This window comes from Electrophorus electricus, chromosome 9 (genome assembly GCF_013358815.1).
Source record: "Electrophorus electricus isolate fEleEle1 chromosome 9, fEleEle1.pri, whole genome shotgun sequence".
In the NCBI taxonomy this organism is placed as follows: Eukaryota; Metazoa; Chordata; class Actinopteri; order Gymnotiformes; family Gymnotidae; genus Electrophorus; species Electrophorus electricus.
The window spans coordinates 7,290,477-7,314,648 of NC_049543.1; the positions used below are offsets into that span (position 1 = coordinate 7,290,477).

The following is a 24,172-nucleotide window of genomic DNA, read 5'->3' on the forward strand; positions in this document are numbered from 1 at the left end:
TAAATTCTGAAAATGTATATTTAGGTTTCATAGAACTCAATGTCACAGCTGTATTAAGGTTGGGGGAAAAAAACAAAATGTATTGTACAATATGCAGAAATTTCATATTTTGCCCAGCTAATGCCACTTTAGAAGACAAGAAGATATGAAACAACCATTTTCTTTTTTTTTTTTACACAACCCAAGATTTGTACAAAAAGGAATCCAGTATCCAATTAAAACAAATGTATATTGTGCATTTGGGATGAAAGACCAAAAATGATCACTATAAAGGGGGGGGGGGGGAGATACTAAAAATAAGTTTGTCGAACAGCGACCTCATGCGACCAAAAAAGCAATCACGTCGGTGTTAACTGCAAGCCAAGTTTAAAAATGTGAATTTTAGAAAATTAAAAGATGACAAATGTTTTCACTATTCACCATAGAAGTATTCATAGTGATGTGCTGAAGGAATATCCAAAATTAGCCTATATACATGGTTACAAATATCTGCGAGATAAGTACAAAAACAAACAAAAACGTGCTCTAGCCCTGTGAGTGGTACCAAAAAATTGCAGTGTCCGAAACAGACGTCCGCTTACATCAATGGGAAATGGTGACATTAAGCGTGGACAACTACTTAAGCGTAAAATAAATGTCTGTATATTTGTTACTTAGACCCAGCGTAAATATCCAGTAGTGATTACATTTCCCATTTCACATCTGAAGGGATAAACGGCTTAGGATTTTTTTTTTACTGTGTCAGAATTCTCCATTCCATCTTTAACCAGCCTTTTTGCACAAAGTCCTGTTACGCTACAAAACTGTCTTGGTGTCCAAGGACCATTGATCCTTCCACAACATTAGCAACTTCCTTCTTCAACTGGTGGATAAACTTAAAGTCACAGAATCCTCTATACAATAAACCTGTAGCCAGCGTCTTCATGGCTTCTTTCATTTGGTGAAGTGATGGTACTGTGATCGTTTGCATGCTGCCGTTAACGTGAGCTGTAACGAGGCTGTGCTCACGTTTAACGGAAAGAAGTTCACTCTGTGCGGAAGTTACTCGATCGTTAATAGTACAACATCTTCCCTCCGCGCCATCGACAGGACGGAGCTGTTGCGCCTCAGCATCCGACCTAACGTCGCCATCCAACGCAGACTGCTGAGGCACGGTGTGCTTGCTGTCCGTATTTTTTGGATAAACACGTTACCTCTCACGCACAACCACTTCTCGTTTTTTAAAACCGCTATACCAAGTTGGGCTTGGCCTGAAATTAACTATACCCATACGCACCGACAACTCCACTGCTTTCCCGTGAATCATTACATTTGTTACATAGGTACCGTTCTTCTCTGAATGATCGATCCACTTCCAGAGTGCAGCCTCCAATTTCGGGAACCATATAACGCATGTTTTGAGACTAGGAGTAATCTGGCTTTTCGATGTAAAATTTCTTTTTCGGAGAAGCCTCGAAAGGACAGATTGTGAAATATTCAGCTTTCTTGCTGCATTCCTTTGGTTCATACAAGGAAGCCGGTCGTACATTTCAAGAAGTATTCGTTTATCTTCCATTGTATATTTTTTTCTTGGCAGCCCCATCTTGGAAGACCAGAGAAGGACGTCACTTAAGAGCCCCGGGTACGTAGGAAATAGCTGGTTTTCAGGCGACGCCTTAGTTAATTTTATCCTACTCAATTTATACTGATCGATTTTATTTTTCTTCTAAAATGGTTGTTAATAAATTATAGCATTGTTATATTGGTTTATTGTACTTTCCTCTTTGATATTATTTTATATCATTAATAAAGACAATTCTTAGTATTATACGTTAGGGGGCAGTATATAGATACGGTTTTCTGCAATGTGCATACGAAGAAGAAGAGGTTGAAGTCAACCTAACGAGTTTGTTGTATAGGTTGTATACACAGTCCGTTTTTTGTGTAAAAGTGAATTCGTGCATTGTGATTGACCTGCTCACGTCCGAGATTGTGGAAGTAAAGCAATTCTCTGGCTACAAAGGTGAGATGCGTGTTGAACTGTGATAGCATTTGAGAAAAGTAGATAACTCGCACAGGAGTCAAGATGCTGTAGCGAACGTGCCTAAATGATACTTAGCTAGCTGACATGTTTCTGCTATACTATAGAATACGTTAACTAGCTAGTTCAGCGCACTTGATTCGCCTAATTATTAGGCTTCTGCTGTGTATGATCAGGTGGGTCACAGCAAGGAAGTCGGCACATTAAGATGAGCCCAAGGGATACATTTAAATATACCACTGCTACTGGTAAATTAGAGAACTGGATTACACAGACAAGTGTTCCAACGCTCCTGTTTCTGCTCAAGAGTACACAAATAGAAAATAAACATGGCCGTGTTTCTCGATTTTACAGCATTGTAAATATCTGATCACACTCGCTGTGTTAATGCCAGCTATCTGCATTGATCTGCAGCAGCTTACTACTGAACATTACACACGACTGTGGTGTTGTTTTCCAGAACGTGAACTGCTTCCTTTTTTCTCGTTTTTTTTAAATTTAAATTACGATTAAATATGAAGCATCGTGTTTCATACCTGCACATAATACAGAATACATGGTATTTTTGTAAAACATCTATTGCCAGTGCGGTCAGACATCTCGCATTACAAATGCATGTGATAATGTGTATCAGCTTAGTGTGTTCTTTCCATTGTAACACGTACATGAGCGGTATACTACTCTTCAATGACAGAGTTCGATTGTGTGTTGTTCTCGTATGTATATTCCTCTTCTAGCAGCTGTGTGTTCATATAACCTGATAGTCACTTCCACCTGGAGCTTATGAAGATCATAATAAACAACATTCGTTATAGCTGTCATGCAAGCATCATCATCAAGCTAGACACCATCACCATCACCATCAGGTTATTTCTTGATGGAAAATTAAGAGAAGAAGAAAACCGGTCTGGCTGTAGCAGTTGCTTTATGCAGCAGTGTTCTAGCTCCTAGCTAACCTATTTCTACATCTACAGCATCTCCAGTCATGTATCACAACAGCTCACAGAAGAAATTCTGGATTTTTGATAAAGAGGCAAAATTGGACCAGTTTAGACAGGAGGCCAACCAGAAGTTTCACTCTAAAGCCCTGGGTCTCAGAAAGGTGAGGAGGAGAGTAGCAGCAGGTACAGCTTTACAAGTCTGCTTGGAAATGATGGTGATTTAAAAAAATCACTTTGTTAATTACAAAAGATTTGTGGCCCCCATATGTCTGTTAAATTCCTGTAAGTTTAAGGGTTTAAACTCTTATAAAGAGTAAGTATAAAGGGGAGTTCTGTGCCAAAATAAAAAAAAAGACACTTGTTAGATTTGTGCCTCTTTTCTCTTGCACATAACAAGAAAAAGTGCTAGGACTTGGTGGAGATATTGTTGTTATAATTTGCCTGTCTTCTTCCTTCAACAGCCTGGAATAAATGAGTCCATGTTTCTTGAGCCTCGTGAAGAGAAAGTGCTTTTCCGACACTATGAGAAGAGATTGCTTGACTTCTGCTCAGTATTCAAACCTGTGATGCCTAAATCTGTTGTGGTAATTATTAAAGTGACCTCAGAAATAGTCACCAACCATATCTCATATTTCTTTCCTGAGGTTCCCACTGCTAAGTTTCCCTTTGCATCTACTATTTTGTGCAAACAGGGATTATTTTGGATTGAATGCTACAGCAATGGCCAGTTCTATGATCATTTAAATTTTTAAGATATTTTATATATTCTACTTCTTTATTTTTAGTTGTGATAGGGAAGGCAAATTATTCAATTATATGTTTGAATACTTAATCAGGGCTTACCCATGTACTGTATTACCCATGTTAAAAAATTGTAATCTTCTCTTTTAGGGCACTGCTTGTATGTATTTCAGAAGATTTTATTTAAACAACTCTTTAATGGATTACCACCCAAGAACAATAATGTAAGTGTTAAATCAATTGTACACCAATTAAAACTAAAATGGAAATAGTGGATGATAATCTGTCACTGGTCATTTCTGTAATACTTTTTCATAGTCCCTTAAAAGAGCATTGCAGCACACTATTTACTGCAGTTTACCACAGTTCATGTCAGAATACAGTTTAGTTTGTTTGGCGTTTGAGTAACTCCACCTGCATCCCATCCTCTTCAGGCTGACCTGTGCATACCTGTCATGCAAGGTGGATGAGTTTAACGTTTCCAGCACTCAGTTTGTTGGGAACCTTCAGGAGAGCCCAGCAGGACAAGAGAGAGCCCTGGAACAGATCCTGGAGTATGAGCTGCTCCTCATCCAGCAGCTGAACTTTCACCTGGTAGTACACAACCCCTATCGGCCCCTGGAGGGTTTTCTCATAGACCTGAAGGTAAGGCCACATGGGGCATGTGTGGAAAATGGCTCGCCAGCGTGTGGCACAGAGCTCATTTTAAGAAGCCTATGGTCTTTAAAAAATTTTTTTAGACGCGGTACCCACTCTTGGAAAATCCGGAAATGATGCGGAAGAGTGCAGATGACTTCCTCAACAGAGCCTCCATGACAGACGTGGGGCTGCTGTTCTCGCCATCACAGATCGCCCTCACTGCCGTACTTAACAGTGCCGCTCGCGCAGGACTCAACATGGAAACGTGGGCTTGCATTAGTAACATTACATAACATCAATGAGATGTAAATATGCAAATAACTAATCAGTTAGTCACTGCCTTTGAGGGGATTTTGAGTTAAGCAAATGATACATGTCTAAAAGAAATGATCTTTCTATCCAGATATCTTACTGAATGTATGGGACTAAAGGAGGACAAGGAGACCCTCTCAAAAATGTATGATGTAATGAGACGTACGTATTATTATACACGTCACTAACATACTGGGACTCGTGGAAGAAGTACTCCAGTCACAAGAATGGAGCTGTTTATACAAGCTCTTATGAGAGATTTAAGAGAACTTGCATTCACTAATTTTCTTATATGTAGAATTTTCTCTTGGGCATGAACAATCTAAGCACTCTGAAGTGGTGTAGAACATATACAACTGTTCCCCAAAGAAAAAAAACTAAGGACGGGGAGTGCTGTCTAATTTGTGTGAAGAATTTGTTTGAATTGAGTCATATTTTATGATGTGATTGACGAATATTCAAACATGTTTATCCTGTTGTGGTTTAAAAAAAATAGTCAATACCTAAATACAGACATTTTATACATCTTTATCAAATTGTTTTGATAAAGTGTGACAATACGGACTTTGTGAGAGTGGACTACATGAATAACTTTGGTTACCAATTATTGGCTTTAGCGGGTCATTAATTCCACCACTTGTAGTGGTGATATGTTTTTGCTTTCACCCTTTGATGGCATTTGTATAAAGGACACTTCTGTATGAATTGGTAGGGCATTTATCCTTTTAAAGCATTTTGGGTGAAATGGTCAAATATACTAATTAATGGTTTCACATGAAATCACATTCTTACAAAACGTGGTTTACTACAATTCGGTGAATTTATGATCTTTGCTTAATCTGTTGAGGCCTAGTCGTACAAACCAACTTTACAAGTATGAAAAACCTGAGATAAAAATACATAAATGTTTGTCATTTGCATAATTTAGGATCTTTTGCAATTTTAGGAATAACAACTCTTATTAAGGAATATGAACTTCCCAAAGTAGAGGAAGTAAACATGTGCAAACAGAAACTGGAGAGGATTCATGCTGAATTCACCACAAACACAAATTTGTAAGTATGACATAATGGCAGCATATCAGCGTGTCAACGAAAGTAATGTGTACATACCAGGAACCACAGTCTTACAATACAAACAGTTTTATTCAGCCTGATCGTTCATATGTGTTTTGTATCCAAGATGCAAAAGTGATGTTTTTGTTTTTTTTTTCTTCCCTTTTCTTCCATCAGATAGAAAAATAAAAAATACATAAGCATTTAGAAATTTATAGGAATCATATTACAGTGACATGCTGTTTCTCAGGTCAGTTAGATCACTGATCACAGGCATTGTCTTGCAGCTACAAAACACTAATTTGGTATATTGTTTGGGGTGGTAAGTGCATGCCTAAAAGAGCAAATTTATGTTAATTCTTAGACTACCTAGACAGTTAATCATATAAAAAATTGTTACTCATTGGCAAAAGCTGTGTGTGAACAGAAATGTTTCCTCTTCACAAAATTTACCAGCATGATGGCAGGAAGCATAGAGAGGTGTTACACGATGTAAAATCAAAAGGTGTACAGATATCTTGCATAAATCAAACACATTACAACACTGTCCTACACTGTCGATTAAGTACTTTCAAGGACCTGGTTAGCACTGAGCGTGTGCAGTACTGACCATCAGCACTGCATTACTTCATGACAACCCAATAGCTTCAGCACAGCTACATAAACCACGGCGTCCATCTAACAAAGTGCGGGCCATGTTGAGTCTATCCCGAGTCGCAGGTCAGGTTTATCAAATGTAAACGTGTGCAGATTAACTTCGGCCTGGCCACCTGTCCTCCAGAAGTGCTCAGAAACCTGTGTCCACATCACACAGACGGCAGTTTGTCTGCAGTAGCTGAGGTGCAGCATTTCATCAAGCAAAGCTGATGGTGGCGGGTGGGATGTACCCTAGGATCGCTTGCCAACTCCATAGCCTGACATGCCCTGATGGACTATAAGGAGGCTACACAGTGAGCTCTGAGTGTTTAAGGCTGGTGCAGCAGGCGCGTCTCGCTCTGATGCAGCGCTACAGGTCTTTCTCACCATGGAGGTGGTGATTTAGCATGCGTCACGAGGTTAGCACTGCTCGCGTTCTGGCTCTGGGGTGCTGTAAGCAGCAGCAGACTGTTGTAATTCCCAAGTCCTGTAGATGGGAAAAATCCAAGTTGTAGCTCCTCAGAGATTTGACTGCTCAAGGACAGCGTCAGAAAGCATCAGTCTTTGATATTCTCTGAGACAGCAACTTATAAAGAAGGGTCCTAATTTTTACCCTGATATTGATACTCAGTTGAAATTTGGATTCAGAAAAAGGACGAAGGCCTTTACCTTGCCTTCTATAACAACTACGAGTCCTCACTTTAACAAATGTGAGTGCATAAAATTTGGAGCCATTCTAAATCCAGAGTGTTAGCTGGCAGACAGTCACTGGTCTATGGCTTTATGACTCATGTTTTGACAAGTCCTTCCTGTGCAGCGACTGCTGTTGTCAGAGGACCTGGATTGTGGTAGCCATTATAGTACATTCAGGTCTGCAAAAAAGAAGCAAGGTTAAGAAAACTATAAACTTTGAAGATTAATAACTGGGCATGAGGTGTTGTAATTTTAACCTGCATGCTCTGCAAAATCACTGTGCAGAAAATTAATATTTTTAATTTGCTTAATTAAGCACTTCTTTAATAATGCCCTATAATTTTGTAAAGGCACTAAGAGTCCAGGTTGGTTAAGAGAAATTTCATAATTTACACTATTCCTTGGAATATAGTTTGTTACCCAAAACCATTAAATACCTACCTTGTCCTGTTCTGAAGAGATGACCTACAGATAAGTAAATCCAACACAAAACTCTAAAAGACAGAAATGAATCTCTAACTACACATGGAGGATCTAGTGGCAGGAAGACAATTACATGCTCAACAGATATGTAGACGTAATGGGAAACTAAGAATGCAGCTTCTACATAAGTGTATCTTCAGAGACAGACTGAGGTTGTTCTAATGGGCTTTTGGTACATGTATTCTGTCTCCTCCAGGAAAAGAAAGCATGGCTATGAAGATGATGACCATGTTGTGAAAAAGCCCCTTGTTACTGAGGAGGTAAGCAATGGCTTCCTGACCCCTTTCCCTTCCTTTACACATCATTCATTTGTCACTGCCTTCATTATATGGAATCTAATGAAGGGATATCGTGTTTAGGAGTGGAGTGATGAAGATCTGGATGCTTTGTGACAAGAATCGTCCATCTTGTTTTATGAAGACACATTTTTGAGTTTTGGACAGCTCAGCAAAGCTACTTAATCCACCTTAGTGAAGTTTGATAACTGTGCTTTCCAATTTTGTCACTTAGTTCTACAGACAGGATTTGTGTATGTGTGAGCGAGAGAGGACCTAGGCAATATTTGCTATCTTGTAATGTTGACTTCTTTACTGAAAATAAAAGTTTCATACTTCATTATCTTCAATATTTTGTATATTGATGATGATATTCTACATTGTTGTTTACACAATCACCACAGTTAAAGTTACAAAAATCAGAAAAACCTGGACATTAAAAGACAAGAAATGCATTTTTACATTTAAGGAGTTGAATTTCTTTGCACCCTATTTAAAAACACTACACAATCTGACAAAGGAGTCAGTACTTTATAAAATGTTTAATAAGTGCATGCATTTCTGATACAGTCTTTACTATTATAGATCTTTACTGTTGTAAACATTTTATTTACTCTTCCCTGAGAACAAGTCTGGCTTTGAATTAATCTCAGGGAAGACTAAACCAATTAAAAATATAATGGGGTTGGGGGGGAGGGTATTCAAATTATATACTCATGATTCCAGCAAGAGAATTTATTGTTCTGATATAAAATAATCATACTCTCTTAAAAAAAAACATAACTAAATGAAAAGAACACTAGTTTGAGCACATTTTGAATATTTGACCTTGTAAATCAGTAACAAATTACAGTTTTTAAAAAAATCATTATAGCTCAATCCAGTTACAGAGATCACTGCAACCTCATGTCAGTTGAGATTCCATATCAAGCAGACAGAGTGAACACTTTGGCAACCGTTGTACAATGGTACTCTGACCTTTGTTGGTCCTAACGGGACCCGTTTTCAGGAAAACAGAAAAGCGAATGCACTCATGATATGGGCTACAGTCAGTCAAACTGAAGGTGCTGTGTCGATAGCTTACAAAGTCATTGGTCTAAAACATTAGCCCCAGGCTTTTTGTTTCACTGCTGTAGTTCTTGTGGCATGGCGGAGGAAGGATTGGTGGAGTGAGAGGGGGAGAGGTTGGGAGAGGTTGCCATGGTGATGAGGGTGGGGCATGCTGGGATCCCACTGGCTACTCCATGGAAACGGAGACAGACTGACAGACAGAGTGTGGAAGATGGAACTACCTGTTGCTGTTGGACATGGCGTAGTGCACCTGTTTCTGCTGGAGGAGCTCAGTGATAGCCAGCAGCTTTTTCAGCACATGCTAGAGAAAGAGAGAGAGAGATGCAATTAGTGGTAGTTTCCAGTTGCCATTTATAGATGACACACTGAATGATAGAAGCTGCCTTGTCTCAGACCAAGTTGTCTCAACTTTCTCATTTGGAACATTTTTTTGCACCATATCTGAGCACCCCCACCCCACCTGCTGTGCTCCTCTCTCGTTGCTCAGGGTGCGCAGCTCATCTGAGTGAGTAGCGCAGATCTCATGTAGGGCAGCAAGGTCTCGGGACAGATCGGTCCTAAAGTGCTCCATAGCATCCGGCAGGTCAGGGACATTCTGGAGAAGCCAATGAGAGCAACCACCATCAACAATCAACTGTTAAAGGAATTATTGCACACCCAGACATGGAGCCTAGCAGCCAAAAACCTATACTCTGAATGTATGAACCCAGTATGATGGCAGGATCTCACCCCCAACTCATCCAGAAACATGATCATTCGTTGTTTGTTGTTCTTGATAAATGGATTCACTCCTTCCATGTAGGGCTCCTAGACCACAAAAAGGAAATGTCATTTTTATTCACCCTGCTTAAAAAGCCAGTGAGCATATTACCCTGGCTTATGTGCTCAAGTTAAGACAAACCTTTGCACCAAACTCCACCAGGTTGGCCAGGTTCTGGACTGACTTGGCCACCAGGGTGAGTGTTCGCCCCGCCGTGGGGGACGGAGGGTCTGAGAAGGAACACCCATAAGGTGCAGTTACATATACTGCCTTCCCTTTACTCCCCTTCCAGCTCTTAATATGCTCAAAGAAAATACTGTGACCTGAGCCAGCACTTAGCCTCGAGGGTCCCCCACCCCTTTAAAAGTCCCTAAGCGGAAGCCCTCATTATGTAAGCTGAGCACTCACCAGCGATGATGTTGAACATTCTGGGGTTGAGAATAGCAGGGCAGATAAGACGTAGAAATACAAAACCACTGTGGACAGAAACAGAAGCATCTTACTCAGCTGAACAGAAGACTATATACCTGAATGGGGATTTATAAGGGGAAAAAGTACTAAAAACAGTAGTGGTTTACCTCACGACTCTGGTCCGCATTGTAGTGTTGGTGGGCCACTTCTGCTGTACGGATTTCTGCAGGCATCCATATATAAATCTCAAGGTCCTGGGACAACAAAAACAAACAAGACAACATCAGATATAGGATAGTGCAGATATTACATTTACAATGAAGAAGGGGGAAAAAAATATTGATTTATTTATTGCACAAATTGTTTGAGTTTCTTGTGCTTACGGCGGCAGGATCTCTGCAGCCATGAAGATCTTCTCTACCAGCTCTGAGAGGATGGTGAGCAGATGGGTCAGGTTCAGATTTACGTCCTCGTTCTTCTCCAGTTTAGATGGGTTCAACTTCAGAGGAGAGCAGAAAACATTTAAAATGGAGACAATGGTCTGACATATGATGAACTAGTAGTAAATTCATTTGTTCAGTTAGACTCAGGCTACAGTTTATCATCTCAGTACACATCTACAAAAAACATAAAACCTTAAAGAGGAAATTGTTACAAAACATAACAATAAAAACTGGGCTATTTCACATACACAAGGAACCAAACACTAGGGCAAAAAAAGTGGCCTGAAAAACAAAACAAAAACAAACAAAAAAAACAATAGTATGTTCTGTGGCCAAACCTCGCAGGACTGCTTGCTCTCCATGATCCTGAGAATGGTGTCTTTGAGGGCATGGTGGACGAAAGGTGTGGCTGTAGCCTTCATGTACTGCTCCATCAGCGTGCTGGCAAGAGTGGTGGCGCGGAACAGAGTGGTGGCTTCATCTGAAGCCCAGCACAAAAAAAAATAGACATTTTGCTGCTTGCAACAATCGACTTTCTCACTGGCTTTGTAGATACCGGCTTTCTGTTTCCTTTGATCACAAAGGGCAAAGCGATGAGGGGTAGCGCTAACAGGATTTCTGCCCGAGAGCCCTACCTTCCATGTTGATCTCGCGGTCGTTAAGAGTCCTCAGGAGTGGGGCCTCAGAGTGCTCGTGCCGGAATATCCTGAGCAGGATGCTGGCCAGCAGGGTGCGGTCCTGCCCGCACACATGAGCCAGCGCATAGATCACGTGGAAGTCTCTCTGGAGGATGAGCTACAGAGAGGGGAGGCACAAGGCTGCTTACGTTCCCACCTAGAAACCAGACTGAATCATCTAATCACGTGTGATTCTGTTGATTAATCAGTTCTGATTCACATTGCTTATATAAGCTACTGGCTGGGCTAAGATGAAGAAGTCAATGGAATATGTAATAAAATCATTAACCCTTGCTTGGTCCAATTCTTATACACAGGAGTGTAATGCATGCTGTGGCACAGCCGAGGTCCGAGACTCTGTACCTCTTTAAATTCATTGTACTCCTCTTCCGGCATGATTTTCTCCATAGAATAACGAGCTCGCACACGCAGGGAGCCTGGCTCAATCCCCTTCAGGGGCACATGAGAGCTCAATGGGAACCACTCATCAATCATCTGCCCCCTCTGCAGCCGGCTCAGCTGGCAGCGCATGAACACTGTATGGACACACAGAGTGCTGCTAATATGTCTGAACTCTTCAGTACCATTTAATTTGGACACCAGAGGGAGCCCTAATGCAAGCATGGGGAAAACGCTGCCTACACCACTTTGAAAGCAGTTGTGCTGGCTGACGCCTACACTGTAGCACAAACCTGAAAATATCATGCAACATTACTTGTGTATTATTCAGTCCAATCTGTTGCGTTTCATAGATTCTGAATGTGTAGGATGTTAAACGTTGTGTGTACTGCACCAAGCACTGGTAGTTTGTTGGTAAAACATGGCATACTTACAAATATCACTTTCTTTGCTCTTCTTAGTTTTGTTGCTTAGGCTGATTTCAAATCTGTTGATTTCACTGGACAAGTCACTAAAAGAAAGTTAAGAGTTATCAATATGCACAGGAAAAATGTTTGCATTCACTTTTATCTGTACGATAGCCTGCAGATTTAGGAGCTGATTGAAGTAATTTGGAAAAATACAAAACATCTACACACTCAAAGATGAACTCCTCTGTGAATACGGGATTCTGGCCCTCTCTCGGGTGAGTCTTGGCTACCTGCACACTGTTTAGGTAGATGTTGCAGTAGGGGTTGGTGAAATGCTTTATGGGAAGTTTGTGGGCCTCTTCCACATAAAGCACCAGGCTGCTCACCTGAGGTGGAAGGACAATGATTGGTGTGTGCTCTGACGTACGAATTGCTTTCACATGCTCCGACGTACTAAATGAGTCGGTCATACACAACACTGATCTAGTCCACAAAAAGCGGTAATGTGCCTTACCTGGCGCAGACGCTTGTTAGAGGTGGCCTGTGCAGGCTTTCGTAGGTTACTGCAGAAGGTTTGCAGGCATTTCATCCAGTCCTATGAAGAGTTAATAATATGGTCAGACTGAACTTTAATGTCAGCGTTGACATGATGGACGAATGTGGGACTTATACATACTTGGGCCTGTTCAGGTATGTCCCCAGCAAAGTAGAAAATGTACTGTTCCTCACTAAAATGCTGAACCACAATCTGGAAACAGTTGGGCCTGCACGACAATATATAATACAGCCATATTCTGCTTGCGCCAATGATTTATATGGGAAATAGTAGTATGTTCATGTGCAAATGGGTCAGCAGGTGCAGTGAGGCAGCAGGTGCTGGTTACCTGCCAAACAGGCTGTCGTGCACTCCATACACGGAGCACACACTGAGGTCGATCAGCCCTTTGGGTTTGGTGGCACGTTTCTCGCTCTCAAAGTAGATGAGTTGGGCATCGTTGCCCTCCAGGATAAAGTACAGGTTCTTCCAGCGCTTTCCTTTGCCTAATCCAACAGGATGAAACCACACAACTCAGGCTACACTTGGATAGTGTGAAACCACATAACTCAGGTTACCATTGGACAGGAGGAAACTACATAACAATGAGTGCCTCAGCTGAGTCTTCCAAGCAATGCAAGATGCATTCTTTACAAAGTACTGAGAATTGACTGCCAACACTGCTATACAATATAGCTATAGTCACATACCATATAGCTATACCGTAGAGTCAATGTTTTCATATATGCCATGAGAATTATGCTTGGCATTTCTTCTTCACTGTGCAATATGGTCCTTGACACAGTTTCTACACCACTATGCTTTTATTATATCTAAAGGGTTCAGTGCATGGAGCGTTTCTACGGTCTGTCTCCGGGTCTCCTGTCCCCCTACACCGCTCAGGGCCCTGTTGATGATGATGATGATGATGATGATGTGTGCAATATGTTGTGCGATGTGTGTGCAACAATTAACCATCAGGCAACAAATATTTTCACCAAGATTTGCACACTGCTTATGTTCGCTAGAGTCACGCGAGCTTCCTTTTTTTAAAATCTTTTCCTGCTAAGCGGCAGTGGAAATTGAATCCAAAAGTGTTCTGCTGTTTTGAGACAGCCTGACTTGCTTAAGAAGGTGTGGAAAGTTAATAAAGGAACCAGACTCATGCAGCTAGCTGCCACTCAGTACCTTTGTTGAACAGGAGGTATCCTTTCTTGACAATGTTTTTGTAGAAGGCATCTTTCGTTTTTCGACGGATAGTGTTATAAATTTCTCTGCCGTCGACCAAATCAGAGAGTACTTGTTCTTGTTGCTGAAAACAAACAAAACAAAGATTAAATACATGATCAAAGATTTAACCACAAGAACAAAGCAGTTATGATTTCACCTACCTGGACTGAAACAGGATCTTTCAGGGTATATCCTTCTACAATCTGCTCTTTTCTGTAATGCTCAATGATATCATCGACACTGCCAAAAAACAAACAAACAAACAAACAAAAAAGAAACCCAAACATTGTGGAAACCCCATTAAAGACCACCATGCACTGACTGTGCTTTCCATTACTGATTACAAAAAGTACCTTTCTCCAAATATATTCATTGTTTACCTAAAAAAAAAAAAAAAAAAAAAAAAAAAAATCACACCATGTTATTTTACTCATAGCTCTAACAAATTTAGTGATCCTAGAGGATCACTGTATTATAAGTCCATCAAGGACTGCTCTTAGCAGGGCTGCCAACATAGGATCAGTCTTTGTTCCTAATAAACACGATAATACAGTTAATCATATACACAAATAAACACAATAATATAAATGAGAGGAAGGTTTTCTTTGATCAGCACCACAGTTAACAGGCAGGTCACAGTCATGTGTTCTCATCTATGCTTCCTGTAAATCTATGGTGTGCTGCCTATTCGGTGAGGCATTCAAACTGAATGAGTAAGAGTTCCAGATTTTCCAGACATAGCTACTGGGTTGACAGTCTGTCTGAGCCTCAAGAGATCCCTCAGGCCTTGCCACCACACTTTAAAAGCCATGGCCTAAGGACATACCTGTTATAGTATCGCCCTCCCATCATGTACTGGTTGTTGGGGGTGGGGCAGATCTTGAACCTTTGGATGTTCTCATTGGTGCGGAAGAAGAGCGAGTAGTCCCCCGGTGTGTTGTCCGATGGACGCACCAGGAAGCTACACACCTGGCCCACTAGTGAGAAACGGAGTGAACTTAGGGTGTGTCATAATGCTATAAAACCATTCTTACCAGGTGTAAGAAGCTATAAAATAGCAATGATAAATGCTAGTGTCATGCTGTAATGTAATCCTAATGGGTTGTTATTTTTAAAAGTTAGACAATAAAGGAAGCTCACCACACTTTTACATAAGCATTTTATGGGTATATCCAATTTTTAACCCACATACACAACATATTTATAACTGCAGCACATTGTATAAAGCTTTATTATAACCTTGAGCAGAAAATGAAATAGACTGCAGCATGGCTGAAATGTTAAACCAAAAATACAAATGTGCAGCACTGCTGACTCTCAACATTAAAATGGCTCTTTTTTTTTTTTATTTTTTACTTAGTTTACATTCAATAATACTCTCAGGGAAAATATGAGCTGAAACATTTTATAGTTTTATAGTGCAGTTATCTATAAAATTGCTCTGTGACTGCATGCATCAATCCTCAAATGTTGAAATTTACATACCCGTCATCAGGAGATTGTATGCCTCTTGTTTACTGATTTTCCCATGGTACCAGCTACAAAGACAGAGGGAAAATGAAATGAATAATAAAAAAGGAGTCCCATATTGAATAAACAAGAAAACCAAGACATGAGGGGAATTTTAGTGCATGTGATTTTCTTCTGAATCAAGGTGGCGTACTCAAGTCTACGGCATGTGGAATATGACAGCAGCGATCAAACACTTATCTACCCGTCCTAACCAATGGCATTCTCTGGTTAGATTGGTGGCCTTCATGACTGATGCGCGCGCACACACACACACACACACGCGCACACACACGCGCACACACACGCGCACACACACGCGCACACACACGCGCACACACACACGCGCACACACACACGCGCACACACACACGCGCACACACACACGCGCACACGCGCGCACACACGCGCGCACACACACGCGCACACACACGCGCACACACACGCGCACACACACGCGCACACACACGCGCACACACACGCGCACACACACGCGCACACACACGCGCACACACACGCGCACACACACGCGCACACACACGCGCACACACACGCGCACGCGCACGCTGCAAAGGCTTTTAGAAAGGCCACTTCTGACCATGCCACTACAACCTGCACAAATCTAGCCACTAGCCAAATAATTAGGGGACAAATGCAGCAGAGGGAAAATATGGATATGCTAGGATGATTTTACAACTAACAAATGGACTACAATTACTTCTGTTTCATCAGTGTAGAAAGCCTGATGCTGTCTGAAGGTTAAGCATTAATAAATGTCTTTTCTCTGGTGAGCGTCACGTACGCTTCCAGTAAAAGACTGAGCTAAGACTAAAGTCATTGGCCTTGGGAGAGCAGTAATACCACTCAATTAAAACAAAGTGGCTTCTTCACAAATCCTAGCCTGTATATCTCTTTAAGTAGGCCACAGGTCTTAATCATTTTCCCTTAAATATACCATTAGACAGAGGTTCTATAAAACTGCACTGTCTTTGGCTGAACAATCTCAATAAACATGAATCAATGATCACATTAATTCTGCTGCCTCCCATGATATAAAATGATATCAGACAATATTAAAAAAATGCAGTGGCTTACATTTTACCCTCATGGGGATCCTCTTCTCGTCCCTGCAAACAAAGTCAGTCATTAATCACAGTAAGTACCACAGCACCACAGCCCATGACCCACTCTTAGTAAGAGCTATTAGTCAGTGAACAGAGGACAATATGGAGATTCTCTTATGTTACTGCTGGGTTTAGATGAGGCAAGCAGACACTCACCACCTCCTCCACCAGATCGTCCACTATAAGGCCCTGCTCCTCCGTTCTCACATTAGTTACCCACATCCAGCCATCATCAAGTTCATTGTGAACGATAAACATGTCTCCTTTGAGGAAACTGGAGTGCACGCGCACACACACACACACACACGCACAAAAATGTATGCATCATGAATTATTCCATAGTTCATTAATGACCTAGCAGCCTAAAGACTAAGTGAACTAAGCAAAATTAACATATTGGATAGAAGATCAAAAAGTGAAAGAGAAGCGCTTTTTCAAGATTGAGAGTCAAGCCAAATAACAAAGCATGAATATTTAAAATAACTTGGGCAAGATATAATATACCAGTAAAGCTACATGACGTGAGATACTGTAGGTTTATGAGAGGATCTATACCTGATTTCATCTGTCTCTGGTACTTTGGTATATGGCAGGATGGCTCTCACTCGTCTCCTGTCCTCCACGGGCTGTTGAAGTAGACAACAAGTCAGCAATAAGTCAATTAAAACACATTCCTCAACTTCTTGAGAAGCTGAAAACCAGATGAGAGAAAGCAAAAAGACTGGATCATTGCATGATTATTCAGCCTTAGATGTCACTTTTTTTATACTGAAGCAGTAAAAAAAACAAAAACAAAAACAAAAACAAAAAAAACAATGACCAAGATTCTTAAAGAGGAACCTTTTTGCTTTTGTGCTAGTCTCACATCATCTGCACTTATCGGGGAATTGTGCAAGCTACATTTCCTGAAACACTGTAACTGGATGCTGAGATTGCAGTATTACCTCTGGGGGAGCTACTGGTGATAGCAGCTTTTCACCTTTCAGTAGGCAAGACACATAGCTGTAATAACCAATGAGGTCTGACAGTGATGAGAAACGCCTCCCACCTATGTAGTAATCCCCACACATGGCAATGATCCTGAAAAACAGACAAACAAAACAAAGTGTGTGCTGTTTCTTTAAATGTGAGACATCTAATTGAGTATTTAAATGAAGTGGTGGTATAGTTAAATATTTAACATTATAATCAAATATTTATTTAATATTCTTGTTAAATGTTGCCATTGCTCAGGCTTTTAATCTTCAACAGGCTTAGTTATTTGTTACTTTTAAAATGTCGGTATGTATGAGTATTCCACATTCAGCTCCGTGTCTGTTTATGCTTTTGCATTCTCTCTAAGATTCCTTCCTCAGTCACCTTTCAAATATAAACGCAAGTCTCTAAAGCTCCACTTAAAAGTCTCTAAGTTCCAACAACCACACCTTTGATGAATTAAATGCTTACAAACACCTCATTTATCTGTAGCAGCTGTTATCATCTGGGCAGGTATACAAGGGCAGCTTGCCTGTGGCTTCATTCAGGCCTGTGGTGCTAAGATGGGTCAGGGTCCCACAGGGCTGAGAGTTGATGGCCCGATGCATACCTGAAATGGTTGACCACATTGGTCATGCTGAGGAAGGACAACACAAAGGACCCAGGCCGTCGGTCACTCTCCCTGATTAGGTAGCTGCCCGGGGTCCTAGCCTGACGGAGACGCTCCTCTGCAATTGTCCGGTCCAGCTTCCCATGGTACCATCTGGGGCACAAACAACAGATGTCAGTATTGAAAGCTCAATCATGTGTTATGAATATTACAGCTTTTAGTTTCATTTCCTTAATGGCACACTTACTCTGATAACATAATTAGGCCTGTGTTTTGCATTCTGAGCTAAATCTGCTTTCAGCATTGTGCCAACTGGTCCATGGAGGGCAGAATAATGAATTTCTATTGTGGAGTGCCTCAGCCTAACAGAGTTTATCAGGAAAGGTGAGACAAGGCTGCACTTCAGAAGTGCTTGTATAATATTCTAAAAGGCTTTCCTAGCCGTGTGGAGACTTTCCACCCATGTCAGGACCAACATCCAGGGATGGAAGCATCCAAATATATCAGTAGTGAAATTTTTGCCTTAAGAAGGCAGCTCAGTACAGTATGGAGGCTAAAAAGCTTTTATACATAATCTCAGGCCATTAAAAACTTCCCACCAAATAAATTAAATAGTAGCTTTTTTTAACAGCACCAGCTAAAATATACAGTGGATTTAGGTCCCGGTGATAAAAATTAACACCCCTTACTGGTATGGCACCCAGCAACCTGGAACCCACAGGGCGGCAGGGTGGGAGGATGGAAGAAAAAGAATAAGAAGAGAGCAAGTGAGAAGTGCATGAGAGCGAGAGCGAGAGAGAGAGAGAGAGCACAAAAGAAAGTATGAAGGCAGACAAGAGGGCAAGACGAACAAATGCTGCGCAAGCAGTTTTCAGCCGAGGCTTAAAGGGCCACTTCTTTTTCACAAGAGCAAGAGTCCAGCTATAAAGAGAAAAGACCAAGGAGTTGGCCAGAATGCTGAGGAATCTTCCCTGGTGACAAGGCTGTGCAAGTCTGGTGAAGAGGAGAGTGTTTGGGGGGGGGGTCAGAGACAAGCCTACTATCTAGTAACTATAGAACATGGCTGCTTTTTTGGCTCGGTGGACTATGTTCAAAGGTTGTGACACAAAAATACTTCAAGACTAATTGGCTATATGCTGTTTGAAAAGAGGTTAATAAATATATAAGCCTGGATGCAAAAGGTTGTAAAGCTTTTACATGAAAATGCATGATACCCCAGGTATGTGGTATTGTATGGTATTGGTAGGTAACTGATTAAGATTGCAGTCTTGGTATGGGATTAGTAGTACAATTTTATTATCTCCAGTATTTAAACTCAAGGAAAACTGTGGAGACAATGTTTATTTTCATGGCCATAATACTGATCTTATTTAATTTGAGCCATTTACACATAAGTGTTTGCATTAATTACATTTTAGTTTAATCTCAGTATATATTCATTAGGTTATCAGAACCTGTACAGAATTCTCACTGGTGTGCACTAAAAATAACAGGATCTCAATTTTTTTCTAACGCTATGTGGAAGGAGTCTTTGACTAAGTATATGTGTATGTGTGGTTAAGAGGAAGTGGAGAGCATGTGGTAATGGTGGGTGAATAAATGTTTAACACTGATGGGAGTGTGTTGGCAAGTGGAGAGAAAAAGCCTTTGTGTTATCTCTCAGAAACTGGTCTCTGCACAGGTGACAACAACCACTCAGTATTGAGAAGCACATCTGCCACTGACATAGCTGAATGTTGTGAGACTAATGAAGGACTCTCAGTGGTGCAGGTTACTTGCAGCAGCAGCATTGTGTGTTCAGCTCTTCAACCAAACACACATTCGAATGCTTCCTCACTCCTGAGGTAAATTCTGCTCTCACTGCTGAGGCGAGTGGTAAAATATAAAAAGCAAATAATGAGAGTAGAAGGCCTTGTGTTATTTTCAGTATGTGGTCTTCACAGATGACAACAGACAGCCTGCCAACCGGCAGTCTGCCATTACAGAGATCTCCTACATCGACATGTAGAGATTTCCTACAGCTACTGCAAAGTGGGGGAAAAAAACAACAAAATAAAAACAACAAATAAAATCCATACGACAACACAAACTTTAGAAACAAACTTCACCATATAAATGATAGAGCAGAAATACTCTGTATGAAAAATTACCTGACATCAGGGAGACCAGACTCCATGAAGCTTTTTATAGGAGTAAAAACTGCATAGACATGCAGAGGAAAGGTCCCTAAGAATTCACTGAGGGTTTGCTGCCCAACACTACTTTACATAATAAAAATGACAGCAGCTGGGGAGAGTTATTAGCAGATCAGCTAATGAGCTCAGTGGCTACAGTCTTGTAAATCTGTGGCTGGCAGCCGTGTACTAGGAGAAAGAGGAGCGACGTTGGGACCAAAACCATGTCCAAATAGGGCCTGTCCCAAAGTCCATGCTTTCAAGTTTGTGTTCTTGCGCACGTGTTCACGTGCGTTCCTGCCGCTGTGCAAAAACATTCCATTGCTCAAATGTGCAAAAGCAGTGTGTAAGACCTGTTTGTGATTACTGAATCTCACAGTTCTGTGCATTCTTCTATATGCAATAAATCCAGAGGGAAAAAAAAAAAAGCTGAGCATTGGCCATAAAAATAAAAGTGTTATGTATGTATGTATGTGTGTATATATCTGTGTGTGTGTGTGTATATCTATATATATATATATATATATATATATATATCTATATATCTATATATATATATATCTATATAGATATATATATATATATATATCTATATATCTATCTATATCTATATAGATATATATATAGATATAGATATATATATCTATATATATATCTATCTATCTATCTATCTATCTATATAAAAAAAACATTACATTACATTACACACACAGCACAGTAGTGAGCTAGCTATGTAATGTTAATTTGACATGTCTGGAACTCATAGCATATCAATTCACAGTAGCATTTACTTAAGCAAGACCAAAAATCACAATGAATTTTGTTACAAAGATATTCTTCTATATGCTGGGTATTGAGAAGCATATCTCCAACAAAAAACTAGAAAAATGAGAATAATGGACAGGTACAATTTATTTTCACTTGTAGGTACATTTAGCTCTTAAACCAAACCAACGTTCAAATGTGGTCAAATGTTCATGGTTATCACACCTCTTGAGTTACTGCCGACGTGAGTGGTAAAATATAAAGTGCAAATAAAAAGAAGGCGGTCCCATGTTATTTTCAGTCTCTTGTCTGCAAAACACAATCGACAGCCTGCCATTATAAGGAACTTCATATTTCTTGCAGTGTAGCATCTTTGGCAGTGAGAAATGACAGTGTTTGCTCATGACTTCAGAAAAACAAAGAAACACACCATAAAGCTAAAATACACGAAAGATGTTTAGTGCAGAAATGCTCTGGACGGGGAATGACCCATGACATTTTCTTATGAGCGGATTTGCTAAAGACGAGAAATGGTAAGAATTACAGACCAATGTTAGACAATTGTCAAGTTCAATTTCTACTCATACTTCTCAGGCAAACACTAAGCAAATATGGTCTTCTCCAGCTTGCGAGACCATACACAAGTACAACTTTCATCATACTAAGGAATGCCTGATCATGTCACAGCATGAAATGAGGCAATGGGTAGCAACCATATAGAGCTAATGTAGATGCACTATATTACAGTTACCAATGTTCATAAAATCACCACAACACTCCTTTATTCAACTGGCAAACACGCTATATTTTCTGGTAAAACTAATGGTGCAACATTAGATCTGAGCTGGTTGACCTTAAGCTTTATGTGCAGCTGTTGCAGTGTTCCAAGCATGTCCAAGAAATGCCAGAGGAACCAAATGGACTCCAAAGATTTCCTGCTGAGAGTGGGCTTCGATCAAAATGAAGATATAAAACACAATTTACACGAATAAACTACATCTTGTACTTTATGCATGTACAAGTAATATGCAACATAAGTCCTTGATACATTTTAGGAGTGATCATCTAAGATTAGCAGTATAAATAAGTGTATAAGTAGGCCATATGGAAAATAGAACTGCATAATATGCACAAATATTAATGGCTAAAGTATCTACTGTGATGTGCCTTGCAGTAGCGTATAAAACACTTAGGAACCTTTAATGAGACATGGTTAAAGACTAGCCTGCATTACTTTTGACTAAAATAATAATGTGTCATCATTTGAATGCTAAGATCAATTAAAATACCCACAAAATACTCATCTGGAACATTAGACACACTGTACCCTTCTGCGATACCAATACTGCAGTGCCTAATATTGCAGTAACAATTAAAAAAACGGCACATAAATATATTTGAAGATTCCAGAGAGCAACTGATGTTAAAGATACAGAGTATAGTACACAAGGATTCCAGAGGTACAGGACGTTCTATACAGAAGTCCTCCTTAGAAGTTCAGAAATATTTTGTTTGCACAGCTGATCTCCACTGCAGCTTTTATTACAGTGCACTACAGTTGTCACTCCCTGAATCCACCTCTTTAGAGATGTTTGTCTATCTATCTAGTACATGATTTGACAATTTCACTGAGACGTTTGGGTGAGATTGGCTGCTAGTCTTGTTGTCATACATTCTGCATTGAGCTTACATCTGACAGCAACACTGCAACAGCTTTTCTACTGCATTAGACCAACTCACTCACCAAACACAGGAACAGGAAACATGATGGCTTGGACAGAGTGCACTCTTACAGTGTGTTATGTGCACAAGTGTGACAATTCTCAACTGCCCCCCCCGGCACACAAACACACAGACACCCCTTCATGCCTGTAACCATTTTAATCCCTAGGAGCCGGCTGTTATGCACCATATGCTATCAAAAAAACAAAAACAAAAAAAAATGAAACAAAAAGAAAACAACTTGCACGACCCTAATCCTAATTGAAATTGGATATTTTACCTTTTTGATGAGCTGTTTTATGACTGAATATTAGCCTGCTGGGAGAGGACAGAGCAACATTTTAAAAATGATACAGCAACAGATAAAAAAGGAAAAGCCAACAACATAAATCTAAGTTGTATGGTTCCCCAAGTGATTAAATGCCTATACTAGCTAACAGTTGAAGATGGGCCCCAGAATAAATGCAGTAAGAGAGATTACATGTTATGTCACATCTTCTGAGCCTCAGAAAATTGATAAAAAAAATAAAAAAAAACCAAAACAGATCAACTCTGCATGGCATGACCCATTATTTACTTCCCCATTTGTTCATTAACAAACAACATAACAGCAAAAACAAAGGCCCTTGATCAAAAAGTGCAAAGACCAATGCATGTAACTGTTCATGTGATTTATAACAAATGTATGTCTAGACCCAAACAACCTGGACAAGTAGGACCTCGAAACACTACTGACAAGATACCAGCATACATCAGTACAATAATCTCTTCCTCTCTCTCCAGGCTTCAGGTTCATCTTATTGAAAACAGGACATGACCTTTTTGTGGTCAGTCTATGGCAGCCATCCTGAGAAAAAAAAAAGAGGAGACCTCTCAATTTACAAGGCTTCATCTCAGAGGAAACAAGGAAAGCCTGGGCTTGTTGTGGCTTGATTGAGGGGTCACTCTCTGCCACACCAACCCAATCCCCCTCCCTGTCCAATCAAGGAACTTTTAGATGTCTCTCTCTCCCCAACTGTATTCTGCTCAGCTCGAGTGCATGTCCAAAGATAAAGTCACTGGTCATCATCAACAAACAAATGAGGAAACTGTACCACTTTACATTAAAAATGTCTGTGTACTGTGCTGCCAGCTGTCATCAGGGAATTTAACACAAGTGTTCATTCGTTCGTTCTCTCTCTCGCTCGCTCTCTCACACACACACACACACACACACACACACACACACACACACACACACACACACACACACACACACACACACACACACACACACACACACACACACACACACACAACAAAGCTATGAAGGTTCTACTAAAAAACTTAATCTACTTCCACATTCAATGATCTTAAATCCTCAGTTGCAACTGAAATAAACGTTTTAAACTACAGTACTACAAGACTTCAGCCACTAAATGTAAAACAGGGTAGGTTTATGACGATAGTTGTTCATAAACTCAGGGCTAGTTATGGCACATCTGTGGCAGTTTCTGCAACTCTCAAAGTTTTAATGAACAAGCTAGCTCAGACAAAGCACCAACAGAGCTCTAACAGTATAA

The 24,172-nt window shown here is 40.4% G+C and overlaps 3 protein-coding genes across 10 annotated transcripts in view; 1 reads left to right on the forward strand and 2 right to left on the reverse strand.

The window, feature by feature from the left end:
- LOC118241970 lies at positions 1–1,615 on the reverse strand. The gene is given in 1 exon segment (XM_035529629.1): positions 1–1,615. A coding segment is annotated over 1 exon segment (765 nt). The 5' UTR covers positions 1,556–1,615; the 3' UTR covers positions 1–790.
- ccnh (cyclin H) lies at positions 1,093–8,564 on the forward strand. Of its 5 annotated transcripts, none has more exons than XM_035529628.1 (10): positions 1,093–1,154; positions 1,577–1,621; positions 2,995–3,122; positions 3,423–3,545; positions 3,853–3,926; positions 4,137–4,347; positions 4,443–4,606; positions 4,745–4,815; positions 5,600–5,708; positions 7,717–8,564. In XM_035529628.1, exons 3-10 carry the CDS (start codon positions 3,006–3,008, stop codon positions 7,877–7,879), a joined length of 1,032 nt encoding a protein of 343 aa, XP_035385521.1. In that variant the 5' UTR covers positions 1,093–1,154; positions 1,577–1,621; positions 2,995–3,005; the 3' UTR covers positions 7,880–8,564. The 5 variants fall into 5 exon arrangements, with proteins under 5 accessions (XP_035385521.1, XP_026858641.2, XP_026858640.2 ...); XM_027002840.2 differs by lacking the exon at positions 1,093–1,154 and adding an exon at positions 1,251–1,322; XM_027002841.2 differs by lacking the exons at positions 1,093–1,154; positions 1,577–1,621 and adding an exon at positions 1,863–2,002 and having other exon boundaries at positions 7,717–7,780; positions 7,880–8,564.
- rasa1a (RAS p21 protein activator (GTPase activating protein) 1a) overlaps positions 5,773–24,172 on the reverse strand; it is a 23,933-nt gene continuing 5,533 nt past the window's right edge. For 2 of the 4 annotated variants that reach the window (XM_027002833.2, XM_027002837.2), the window contains exons 2-26: positions 17,950–18,102; positions 17,309–17,444; positions 16,920–16,990; positions 16,521–16,638; positions 16,336–16,367; positions 15,217–15,269; positions 14,558–14,708; positions 13,893–13,971; positions 13,690–13,813; positions 12,851–13,007; positions 12,643–12,730; positions 12,481–12,561; positions 12,195–12,352; positions 11,991–12,067; positions 11,521–11,693; positions 11,116–11,275; positions 10,819–10,961; positions 10,421–10,536; positions 10,205–10,291; positions 10,035–10,102; positions 9,768–9,856; positions 9,596–9,673; positions 9,327–9,461; positions 9,088–9,167; positions 5,773–7,531 (exon numbers count right to left, since the gene is read on the reverse strand). In XM_027002833.2, the coding sequence (XP_026858634.2) occupies positions 7,432–7,531; positions 9,088–9,167; positions 9,327–9,461; positions 9,596–9,673; positions 9,768–9,856; positions 10,035–10,102; positions 10,205–10,291; positions 10,421–10,536; positions 10,819–10,961; positions 11,116–11,275; positions 11,521–11,693; positions 11,991–12,067; positions 12,195–12,352; positions 12,481–12,561; positions 12,643–12,730; positions 12,851–13,007; positions 13,690–13,813; positions 13,893–13,971; positions 14,558–14,708; positions 15,217–15,269; positions 16,336–16,367; positions 16,521–16,638; positions 16,920–16,990; positions 17,309–17,444; positions 17,950–18,102 (2,707 nt within the window). In that variant the 3' untranslated portion in view covers positions 5,773–7,431. The remainder of the gene's footprint in view (positions 7,532–9,087; positions 9,168–9,326; positions 9,462–9,595; positions 9,674–9,767; positions 9,857–10,034; positions 10,103–10,204; positions 10,292–10,420; positions 10,537–10,818; positions 10,962–11,115; positions 11,276–11,520; positions 11,694–11,990; positions 12,068–12,194; positions 12,353–12,480; positions 12,562–12,642; positions 12,731–12,850; positions 13,008–13,689; positions 13,814–13,892; positions 13,972–14,557; positions 14,709–15,216; positions 15,270–16,335; positions 16,368–16,520; positions 16,639–16,919; positions 16,991–17,308; positions 17,445–17,949; positions 18,103–24,172) is intronic. The other 2 variants (XM_027002834.2, XM_027002836.2) reach the window with 2 other exon arrangements.

Bases quoted from the DNA above. Each gene is read 5' to 3' on its own strand.
- ccnh (XM_035529628.1), top strand. From the start codon at position 3,006: ATGTATCACAACAGCTCACAGAAGAAATTCTGGATTTTTGATAAAGAG. The intron at 3,546-3,852 runs GTAATTATTAAA...CTTCTCTTTTAG, and splicing joins TGATGCCTAAATCTGTTGTG to GGCACTGCTTGTATGTATTT. The intron at 4,816-5,599 runs GTACGTATTATT...TTGCAATTTTAG, and splicing joins AATGTATGATGTAATGAGAC to GAATAACAACTCTTATTAAG.